This window comes from Eleutherodactylus coqui, chromosome 2, assembly GCF_035609145.1.
Source record: "Eleutherodactylus coqui strain aEleCoq1 chromosome 2, aEleCoq1.hap1, whole genome shotgun sequence".
Lineage (NCBI taxonomy): Eukaryota > Metazoa > Chordata > Amphibia > Anura > Eleutherodactylidae > Eleutherodactylus > Eleutherodactylus coqui.
Genome location: NC_089838.1, coordinates 44,317,522 through 44,330,072, shown reverse-complemented (window position 1 = coordinate 44,330,072; position 12,551 = coordinate 44,317,522). Strand labels below are relative to the sequence as shown.

General features: G+C 49.0%; 1 protein-coding gene across 1 annotated transcript; it reads right to left on the bottom strand.

The window, feature by feature from the left end:
• Window positions 1-1,970: 1,970 nt before the first annotated feature.
• Window positions 1,971-8,771, bottom strand: LOC136611270 (uncharacterized). Its single transcript, XM_066590725.1, has 2 exons — window positions 8,692-8,771; window positions 1,971-3,199 (listed from the first exon to the last, which is right to left on the bottom strand). Exon 2 carries the CDS (start codon window positions 3,195-3,197, stop codon window positions 2,286-2,288), a length of 912 nt encoding a protein of 303 aa, XP_066446822.1. The 5' UTR covers window positions 3,198-3,199; window positions 8,692-8,771; the 3' UTR covers window positions 1,971-2,285.
• Between the last annotated feature and the right edge of the window lie 3,780 nt (window positions 8,772-12,551).

The window sequence follows — 12,551 nt, the reverse complement described above, 5'->3', positions numbered from 1 at the left end:
CACAACCGTCCCACCACTGTTCCAGCATCACAACTCAACAGTAGTCAACAAGCAAAACCCACTACACTGAATACACTGTGTACTTGTGTTGTGCAGGCATCAAGACTATATATTACACACACACACACACACACACACACACACACACACACACACACACACACACACACACACACCTTCTCTGTGAGGTTAGTTTGTGTTAAGGAGGGTAAAACCTATTACATTACAGAAACCTTACCTATATTGCCGCCCCCCCCCCCCCCCCCCCTTTACTTCACCTAGCTCCATCCCTGGTGGTCTGGCTAACTGTTTGAGCGTCTCTCTTTGTCTTATGCCCAGCCATTCACATAACTTCTACAGACAAGACACAAATACATATGCATGGGCCCTTCCCACACACAAAAATTTTCAAATAACAGCAAATCCACATTATTAATGATCATTTATCCAGCCTCCACATTTGCCTCTAAACCTTTTTTTTTTTCTTCTTTCGCAACATCAAGACAGACAGTTTTGGGTATACACACCTTTTTAAACACTCTTCGGTACTCCACTCCTCAAGTACCTGTACCAGACCCATGACCTCTGCTGCAGTCATGCCTCTGTCCCCAGGACAGATACTGCCTTGGTTCCCCATCCCAGATGGACAGAGTTGTTCCCGTAACGACATCACAGAGACTTTCTGGATAAGTCCTTAACCTGTTCGTCCGGAATCCCAGATTCCAGTTAAATCAGTCTGACAGTCTGTAGCCTTTCCTTTAGTCTCTCATCGTTTTAACACACAACCACAAAACAAAGAAGCACAACAATGTTAACATGAGGCAGAAGCCTTCAATGCAATGTGCTTCTATCTACAGGAAGTTTGTCTCAAACACGGTTGCACTCATGAATCTCCAGTTCATTCACGATAACCCTTGTCCAAACTTTGATTGTTCACTCTATTCCTGGTGCAAACTATTCGCTTACCAACAGGGCACATACCATCTACATCCAATGATGTATTTTGGTCATAATTTAACACCACCCAAAGAGGCACAACATGAAATACTAAACCATTATATATAAACAATTAGGCCGCCTGCAGACGGGCGGAAATTCCACAGCGGGATTCCCCGCAGAATTTCCGCCCGTACACACCTGCATAGGATTGCATTACAATACGCAATCCTATGCAGACGGCCGCGGTTTGTCTGCGCAAAATCACGTGCAGAAAACAAATCGTGGCATGCTCCAATCCTGTGCAGGGCTCGCAGAGCCCCACACAGAAATGTCACTCCCCTGCCACCGTCTCCGCTCTCCGCATGCACCGGCTGCCCGGCAGACGGCAATGAAAGAGCCGGAGCTGCGGGAGCAGGTGAGCTCTGTGCTGCTCTCTGCAGGCGCTCGGGTCGGGTCCCGCTGCGAGAATTCTCGCAGCCGCATCCGACCCAGCCGTCTGCAGCCGGCGTTAGATATAGAATTTTTTGATCTTGCTTATGTAACAAACCCTACACACACTGTTTGGACATTGTCTATTCATTCACACAGAATCCACTGATTTGGCAAGTGTAATGAAAACAGAGGATTATACCTTTCTCAGGATAGCAGACAGGGCAAACGTGTAAAAAGTATCTTACTCACCACAGTTTTGTCTTTGTCCGGTGTTTACCGTCCTCAGAACATTCCACTTGCCCGCATTCTCCACCAGAAATGTTAGTGTATTCGGTTTAATTTGAATACTACTCAAATTGTATCGCAGCTTTATCAATCAGGTATGCCTAATCTGTACTAGAATAGAACTTGGACAATGCAGATGTGGTTGAATCAGAGCTCTTCTAAACAGAACTTCCTTTTTTTTTAAATCTATACACAAATGAGAAATAATAACCAATCAGCATCTGACAATGCCCAATAACTATCCTATAACTGATTGACATGTATGTTATTTTTGTTACCAAATCATTTTAAAGAACAATATAGGATTCATGAATTTATTAATCTTATGAGCAAGTGGATATCTATGAAGCACATATAGTAATGCCTTAACCCTGGAGATTCTCCGCTCAGACAGGTCAAATAAAGTTCTGTCTATCTGCTGTTCCTCTTCTTGATATATTTCACAAATCTTAAACGAAACTGTAATAACCCAAAAGAAATAACGTATATAAAACAATGTGGATCGATTGTTCTTACATGCAGAATGGCGCTGATTTATCGACTGCATAAGTGACAACCGCTTCATCTATTTCTATTACATAAATCTGGCTCTATATTAGGAGGAGCAAGGCAGCTAATAGCAGAGAGCATCAGAGGGGAGGAGATGGGCCACCATGACAGCACAGGTGGGAGGTGCAGGGGCAGCAGAGTTTTGGGAGGAGAGGAACAGTGATGGATATGTCATCCTCTTCTGGGCTGTTAGGTGATGGCCACGGCTTGAGGGATATGACTGGGACACCAGATGGAGAGATGGGCAGCACTGGCCTGCGCAGAGGATCACTTTTCCGATTTCTCATGGTTTTGCTGAAACTGCCCCCTCGGTCAAGTGGGGGATGATTGGGGTCTTCCTTCTTGGAAGGGTTTGGAGTGCAGACGTTTGGTGGACTCTGGGTCTGAGTGGTCACATGCGTCAGGAGTGGCTTCGTACACAAGTTGTATTGATTACGAGTTGTCGCTTCTTGTCTATGCCGTTGGTCACAACTGTGAGATTCATATCCAGTGATGCGATGCAATGCTCTGCGCGGTTTTCCAGCATTTCTGGATAAAATGCTGTATGCAGCGAATCGATAGTTCCACCAGGACTCAGAATCCGCCGCAGCCAATGGCCTTCCGAACTGATGGAGGAGGTGCTGTGCTTGGGAGCTAGAGGGGATGAGCGGACGGCCGTGAAGAGTGATGTGTAATGGTCTGGAGTAGGAGCAGATGATGGGGACGTTCTCTACTGGCGCTGGCTTCAGCCTCCACCCACTGGTTTGCGCCCAGGACATGTTACTGCCGCCATGTTGTGCTGTGGACACTTTCTGACGGCTTTCTACATTTTGATCTCTTAGTCTGGAGACAGAGATTCCAGTGATACAAAGGTCTCGTGCGTCCACACGACTCGTGTGCTCATCGCTTGGAAGCTTCTGAAGCCGATAGCTTTGCACGCCTGGGTATTTTGGTGTTAGAGGACGACAATTAGGATGAATATTCTGCAGCTTGTTGGATCTCTGGGGGTCCATGCCTGCAAGGACAGAAGAGGAGTATACTATTATATCATCTGTGCGTCCGCCCCCCCGCCCCATCTGATGGTTACATGGATACACACTGGCCATCCGGATATCATAATCATCATGTCACTACCACATTGCGATGAACGACTTCCTCTGAACGTCTTCCTCTGGGCCTGCCAGTAAAAGGTGTTGAGGGACCACAGGATGGGAGTTCTAGTGCCTAGTCCACTCGACTGTGTTCATGCACCACAGACCCACCATTTCGATGGGCCTCTTCGCAGCACCAATTCATAGATTACCCCATACACACATGAGCAGCGCTGGCCAATAAGAGCAGCGTGTTGTGCGCCTTACCAGTGCACAACTTGCATTGAGTAGTCTGGGAAGCGGTGCGGCGATCATGCAAGACCCCCGAGGAGCCCATGGAAATGTTGGAGGTGGTCACCAGGTAGTATAACTCCCAACCTCTGGTCTCTGGCCAAATTATGTCCTAGGAGTGGAGATTCACTTAATGGCAGAGATCGCTGGACGCTCACCTTGCACCCCTCCGCCAGGAAGCTGAGATGAGGAGCTACTTATACGCTCCTCACACTAAACGTCCCTGTGCAACCTGTGACTGTGGGCACCTAGGACTCAGTTCAGTGGGGTCATCACCAAATCCTCCATCCTGCAGAGCCACTTTAGCACAGCGCCCCCACCACGTCACAGGCAGCACAAGGTAACTACAGCGGCTGGGGACAAACAAGCAGCACCTCACAGCTCGGCTGCGGGTTCACAGCCCTGTGTAAGTTTTGGTTGTTTCGGGACTTCTGTTCGCACCTGGCAGGCGACATGAGGGTTGTGTAACATGCAGCTGTATATATGACTGGATGGAGAATATAGGGACAGGTCAGAGCCCCCTCCTTGTCACCCTCCAGCCGGCGCCATCACGTCCTAATTACTTATTAATGGTCCCAATCATCCACTTAACAAGTGACAAGTGCTGCTGGTCAGACGTCTCACTCCTGGATCTCAGGAGCTAATAAAGACGTTTAACCCATACCGTCCTGCGCCAAAAATCAATCATTCACTGCTGTAGCATCTCGACACACCTGCAGAGCATTGCACCTGAATCAACTAAAATGTTGTATGTGGTGGCACCAACAAAAGAGGAACCCCTCCAGCGGCTGTGTAGAACGAAGGCCGCACCCCAAGCCATGAGACGGGTGCTACGCGAAATTCTCTACTTTGCAGTTTACTTCCACAGCTCCACCGAATCTGATTATTTCTCCACGAGAGAAAAGGAGTATCAGACGTTGTAGAAATAATGGCGCAGCCGCCGCTCTCCGTCTTTATAGAAAAACCTTCAATTTCTTCTGCACAAGGATGCACTGAAAGGCCGTGGCTGAAGCACCTGCCATTGTGAATGAGGTGCGCCATTTTGTGTGGATCATCACGGGAGGACATGGCTCCTTCTAGGATATACCATGTTCTTATGGCCCACCATGTCACTACTGCCACCACAGACACCAATCTTAGCCAATCAAAGCTAGACTAATCCATGCACAATCGCAGGCGGAGCCGCTCAGTTCCAGGGCTTCTATCTTAACCCTTTCATGGCTGAGGGTGCTTTGGAGGCTCCATGTCTTCCTCCTGATCTCTTCCATGGTACTCTGAGAAATCATTTATCCAACAACCGACTATGTCGTAAATATCGTATGTTTGACTCCATTTTATATGAGCGCTGTAATTAGGACAAGGAACGCTCTCGGACGCAGGAAGCGCAGAGGGTATCAAGCACGTAACCTGGCAGGGACTACGTTGTAGGCACATGACGTTATGCGGTGAGTCAGGAATTACTTTCTGCCACAAATACAACTATAAGGCGGAACAACTTCTCGTTGATCAGACAGGAGAATTTTTAACAGCGCCGGGAGCGGTTGCCGTAATAGACCGCACCGCAATTGGTCGCCAAAGCTGAAACAGATTTCAATCATCGTCAGTTGGGTGAAATATAGCAATAAACTGTTTTGGCGACCGGCGGCGCACCGTCATGGTCTACAAAGGAGTCCATTATGAAATTCCTCTCTTTATAAAAAATTTGTTTGTCACTCAGCGTCACTGATCTTGTACGGTCAGGATGACGACTGCGACGGCCAGTATGTACTTAAAGGAGTATGACTGCGTCTGCGAAGTGCTCGTCCACCTTCCCATTTCTGTCTAATGGCAGCAATCCACTCGTCGTCGCTGATGTAGCTGAGTTGTTTGTGTCCTGCACCTAGACATCATCACTGAGAGCAGACGGGTGCTGAACCGCTGCCTGGAGAACCGCGGAGCTCCGCGCTCATTTGGCGCAGGTTAATAACATTGTATAATGGTGGCAGACACTCCGTATCGTATTTGACCTTGAAGTCAGGATAAAACTTCCTCTCAGCCATGAAAACCCTCGTAGGAAACTTTCCTTTTTTCAGTGGCAATTAAAAAAAAATTCAGCTGAGCTTAAAGAGCGTGAATGGCGTCAAGAGGCCTCGCGGCTTAATTACAAGCTGCCAACTGCAATAACCAGATCAGCGTCTCCAATCTGCGCGGATCCTCCAGAAACGCAGCCACTCTTGTCTGTGTGCAGCTGAATATACAGAGCCCCCCACTTGTCTCTTCAGCCGGGAAGGGGGGGGGGGGGGGACTGCACACACCAATCCTTCCTTGACCGGAGAGGATCAATAACGTCTTGTGATCTGGTCATTATACGGTGGGAGGACGACTCTCGTCTCTTCTCTGCCCCACTCTAATTAACTAGACTTTAAAGGAGATGAGACACTAATGCTGACAAGGTTCCTGCTCCAGAGACCGTCAGATCAATTCATCTCACTCTAATTACTACTACATCAATCTCCAGCGCCGGCCCAACCTTCAGAGCGCTGCGCAATTTACTGACTAGCAGCAACAAAGGGCTCCAGTGCAACATCCCCAACACAGAGAATGGCAACACAACCGAGTGCAACATCCCCAACATGGAGAATGGCGACACAAGGCAGTGCAACATCCCCAACACAGAGAACGGCAACACAACCGAGTGCAACATCCCCAACATGGAGAATGGCGACACAAGGCAGTGCAACATCCCCAACACAGAGAACGGCGACGCAAGCCAGTGCAACATCCCCAACACAGGGAACGGCGACACAACCGAGTGAAACCTGCCCAACACAGAGAATGGCGATGCAAGCTAGTGCAACATCCCCAACACAGGGAACGGCGACACAACCGAGTGCAACATCCCCAACATGGAGAGTGCCGACACAAGGCAGTGCAACATCCCCAACATGGAGAGTGGCGACACAAGGCAGTGCAACATCCCCAACATGGAGTGGCGACACAAGGTAGTGCAACATCCCCAACACAGAGAACGGCAACACAACCGAGTGCAACATCCCCAACATGGAGAATGGCGACACAAGGCAGTGCAACATCCCCAACATGGAGAGTGGCGACACAAGGCAGTGCAACATCCCCAACATGGAGAGTGGCGACACAAGGCAGTGCAACATCCCCAACATGGAGAGTGGCGACACAAGGCAGTGCAACATCCCCAACATGGAGAGTGGCGACACAAGGCAGTGCAACATCCCCAACATGGAGAGTGGCGACACAAGGCAGTGCAACATCCCCAACATGGAGAGTGGCGACACAAGGCAGTGCAACATCCCCAACACAGAGAACGGCGACACAACTGAGTGCAACATCCCCAACACAGAGAATGGTGACACAAGCCAGTGCAACATCCCCAACACAGAGAATGGCGACGCAAGCCAGTGCAACATCCCCAACACAGAGAATGGCGACGCAAGCCAGTGCAACAGTTCCAACATGGAGAACTGCGACGCACGCCAGTGCAACAGCTCCAACACAAAGAACTGCGACGCAAGCCTTCCAGTCAAAATCTACACCAATGATCCAGATTTTGACTGTTTTTGGATTCGGAAATGCTGCAGAATTTGCAGCGGACATTTTCGCTACAGACATTTCACAGCATTTTTGCCACGTGTAAATATACTCCAAGTCATCTAGAGGTATGCTGCCTCATGCAGAGTGGCCTCAGAGGTAATAGTGACCCCCCAAAGTGGCCTCAGAGGTAATAGTGACCCCCACAGTGGCCTCAGTGGTAATAGTGACACCCACAGTGGTTCCAATACTAATAGATCCTCTCCCTGAAACAGATCTACTTACTTACTCCTGGTCTTCAGAGCACCACTGCTCCTCTTCTCAGAGCTGCTGCGGGCTGAAGTGTGTACACCCACGGCAGCGCCTCCTCCTTTAAATCATTTTCATCAACAACCCAATACAGTACAACCAGCTATGTCAGCAACTCAGAACACTGCGACACAAGCAAGTGCACCTGTCTCCAACACTGCTGTAAGACACTGCGACAAGCGAGCAGACCTGACTCCACCACCGCTATAGGACACTGCAACAGAAGTCCTTGCACCCGGCTCCAATAATGCTGCAGGACACCGACACAAGCCAGTGGACCAGAGCTACTACCGCTATAGGATATTGTAACACAAGCCATTGCACCTAGCTTCATCACTGCTGTAGTACACTGCGACACAAGCCAGTGGGCCCCGCTCCACCACCGCTATAGGACACTGTGACACAAGTGTTAGCTTCTGGCTCCACCACCACTGTAGGACACTGCAACACAAGCCAGTGAACTCAGTGCTACTACCGCAATAGGACACTGCGACACAAGCCAGCAGACTCTGTTCCACCACCACTGTAGGAAACTGCGACAAGTCCTCACAACCGGCTCCACCACCGCTGTAGGACACTGCGACACAAGCCAATGCACCCAGCTTCATCACCGCTGTAGGACACTGAGACGCAAGCCAGTGGATCCGGCTCCACCACCGCTGTAGGACACTGCGACACAAGCCAAACCAGTAGTAGTCAGCAGCACAGCCTGTTCACCATTGTTTTATTTACTGTGACACAAGCCAGTGCACCCAGCTCCACCACGGCTAATGGACACACGCCAGTGCACCAGGCTCCACCAATGCTAAAGAACACTGCGACACAAGCCAGTGTACCTGGATCCACCACCGCTGTAGGACACTTTGACACAGGCCAGCGGACCCAGTGCTACTACCACTATAGGACACAAGCCAGCAGACTCTGTTCCACCACCGCTGTAGGACACTGCGATGAGTCCTCGCAACCGGCTCCACCATCACTGTAGGACACTGCGACACAAGCCAGTGGGCCCGGCTCCACCACCGCTGTAGGACATTGCGACAAACCAGTACACCTAAATTCAACAGCCGCTGTAGGACACTGACACAAGCCAAACTAGTAGTAGTCAGCAGCACCGCCTGTTCACTATTGTTTTATTTGGTGCGACACAAGCCTGCGGAACCAGCTTTACCACCGCTGTAGAACACTGACACAGCTCAGCTCAGATGAGATCTCTCAGCGCGCTGTAGGCCTGATACTGTGCATTTAAAACAGGTTCCTGACATGTTATTACCTCTTGAGGATTTCCCGGTCCGGCAGGGATAGATACGCCATCTTTTGGGAGCCGCTATTTTTACTGTCGCTAACAATTTCTTCGTCTACGAAATAATGATGAAACCTTTTCCATTAGCAACAAAACGACCAGTCAGTAGAAAAACAAAGAAAGTCTGAAACAGTCTGTAAATCTACTCCTGACCCAAAACTAGTAAAATCATTTATTCTGACTGAAACTAGATCAATATCAGGATGCAAATTACCACCACCGCTCACAGTCTGCGGTAATACCCCTAGGCTACTACTCTTCCCGTTACCACACTGCAGGTTATACCCCTAGGCTACTACACTTCCCGTTACCACACTGCAGGTTATACCCCTAGGCTACTACTCTTCCAGTTATCCACACTACAAGTTATACCTCTAGGATACTACACTTCCCGTTATCCACACTGCAGGTTATACCCCTAGGCTACTACTCTTCCAGTTATCCACACTACAAGTTATACCTCTAGGATACTACACTTCCCGTTATCCACACTGCAGGTTATACCCCTAGGCTACTACACTTCCCGTTATCCACACTGCAGGTTATACCCCTAGGCTACTACACTTCCCGTTATCCACACTGCAGGTTATACCCCTAGGCTACTACACTTCCCGTTATCCACACTGCAGGTTATACCCCCTAGGCTACTACACTTCCCGTTATCTATACTGCAGGTTATACCCCTAGGCTACTACACTTCCCGTTATTCACACTGCAGGTTATACCCCTAGGCTACTACACTTCCCGTTATTCACACTGCAGGTTATACCCCTAGGCTACTACACTTCCCGTTATTCACACTGCAGGTTATACCCCTAGGCTACTACACTTCCCGTTATCCACACTGCAGGTTATACCCCTAGGCTACTACACTTCCCGTTATCCACACTGCAGGTTATACCCCTAGGCTACTACACTTCCCGTTATCCACACTGCAGGTTATACCCCCTAGGCTACTACACTTCCCGTTATTCACACTGCAGGTTATACCCCTAGGCTACTACACTTCCCGTTATTCACACTGCAGGTTATACCCCTAGGCTACTACACTTCCCGTTATCCACACTGCAGGTTATACCCCTAGGCTACTACACTTCCCGTTATCCACACTGCAGGTTATACCCCTAGGCTACTACACTTCCCGTTATTCACACTGCAGGTTATACCCCTAGGCTACTACACTTCCCGTTATTCACACTGCAGGTTATACCCCTAGGCTACTACACTTCCCGTTATCCACACTGCAGGTTATACCCCTAGGCTACTACACTTCCCGTTATCCACACTGCAGGTTATACCCCTAGGCTACTACACTTCCCGTTATCCACACTGCAGGTTATACCCCTAGGCTACTACACTTCCCGTTATCCACACTGCAGGTTATACCCCTAGGCTACTACACTTCCCGTTATCCACACTGCAGGTTATACCCCTAGGCTACTACACTTCCCGTTATCCACACTGCAGGTTATACCCCTAGGCTACTACACTTCCCGTTATCCACACTGCAGGTTATACCCCTAGGCTACTACACTTCCCGTTATCCACACTGCAGGTTATACCCCTAGGCTACTACACTTCCCGTTATCCACACTGCAGGTTATACCCCTAGGCTACTACACTTCCCGTTATCCACACTGCAGGTTATACCCCTAGGCTACTACACTTCCCGTTATCCACACTGCAGGTTATACCCCCTAGGCTACTACTCTTCCCGTTATCCACACTGCAGGTTATACCCCTAGGCTACTACTCTTCCCGTTATCCACACTGCAGGTTATACCCCTAGGATACTACTATTTCTATTATCCACACTTTAGGTAATATCCCTAGGTTACTACACTTCCCGTTATTCATGCTACAGGTAACACCCCTAGGCTACTCCTAGGATGTAAACTATAGACTAACAATGCCAGATGGACACTAGATGAAAAGGACTGTGTGTCACCTATAGCAGTTGTATTTCCCCTGTACTAATAGCATCTTCCAGCACCCACAGACCCCCAGGACTTCCTGTAGAGCCCGATCAGCATGAGGAAACAGAGATGGAAGAAGTCACAATAGATGACCGAAACAGGAGCGTAATCACATGAAGTAGGCGCGCAACGGCAGTCAGACAATGAAGCGTGCACGCGACGGCAGTCAGATAACTATAACTCTAGCTTTCCCCAAGTCTTTCCCTCATCTGTCTCTGACACGAGATACCGCTGTCCTTGACTATCCATAAAGATACCCCTAATAAAAATTGACCCTGACAAGCAATGGGAGGACACCAAGACGGAGAGACCAGAAAACCAAACGGAGCAGAGCTGAACTAGGAAGCAAGATAAGAGATACACAGACCGAGCAGAACAACAAAGTACAAAGTACAAAGACCAAAGTTGAAGCAACCAGAAGAACAAGACTACACTATCAAGAAAGAAGCTAGACCAATAGCAGATACTAGAAGCATACAAGGTCTACTGGCTAAAAATGCACATAGCTTACACCATAACCAGCACAGATAACAGGAAGATCCCCGTTTAGAGGAGGGGATCCACTGCTGATAATGATTCTTAGGGGAGCGTAAAAGATGTAAGCAATAATAAATAAGCGAATTATCCTTCACTGTTGGATCTCTGACTCCTTTACACTGGACAATGATTGAGAACGATCAAGCGATTATAGTCCCACGCAAAATGCCCTTAAAGAGATATTCACATCTCAGACATTTAGAGACACAACCACAGTATATACCATAAATGTCTGCTAGATGCAGTTTCCAACCTCTGGAATTTAACATGTATCGCCAGAATAGGCATCACCGGAGCCCATCCAGACTTAACGTTCTGCTCTTCAAGTGCTTCCTAAAACCATCTGCACCATCTACTCACCGGCATCGCCTCATTCATCCCACCAGCAAAAGGAAAGGAGCGTCCGGGCAGCGAGGAGATGAACAGACTGTTTACAGGAGGAGGCTGCATGGTAACAGTGCTCAGGCGGCATCCTCAAGGGACTCTTCTCCCTCATCTCATGATTCTCCATTGTGAAACAAACCAGTGCTGGGCCTGGAGGTGAACCTGCTCTTCAGCCATGAATGTGGGTGCAGTGCATGTAATTAACTGTACAACAATCAGCAACCACCCAAGAGCCCAGAAACACTGCAGGGTCTACAGCAAGGAAAAAGCTGTAGAAGTGCAAAGGTAGCAGTCACACCCCAGCCCAGGTGCCTGAAGGGACCTCAGGGGTGCAGAGGTAGCAGTCACACCCTGGCTCAGGTGTTTGAAGGGGCTTCAGGGGTGCAGAGTCCATACTTGCAAACAGTTCTAGGAAAGGCGCATAAAAGGGGTTGGTGGTTTGTCTGTATTCCTTGACATTTTGGGATAGTCCTCGGTGGGGTGATGACGGAGAAGTTTCTGGTCACATCCTGGTTCTAGCTTCTCCCCATAGGACACCTGTGCACCTTCGGCTCCTGCAAGGTGACAACAGACTGGGTTCTAGTCTCACTTCGGGCAGATAACTTCAGACTGTTGTCAGAGGCTCTGAAGGCGTCATCTATATATATCTACTAGTAATTATTAGGAAATAATAGTACTAGTGCTTCTGGTGGCGCAATGTGATACACAGCTGTAACTACATGGTACATGCATTATGATTCCCACACATCACACACAGCTCTACTACACCCACACATCACACACAGCAGCTTGATTCCCCCACATCACACACAGCTTGGCTCCTCCCACAGCAGTGACATCACCACAGGTCCTTCAGCCCACCGGATCTATGTGGTGGTGGTAGGTCAGTGTGTTCTGTCAGGACTGCTGAGTTGTGTCTTCTGACATAACGGC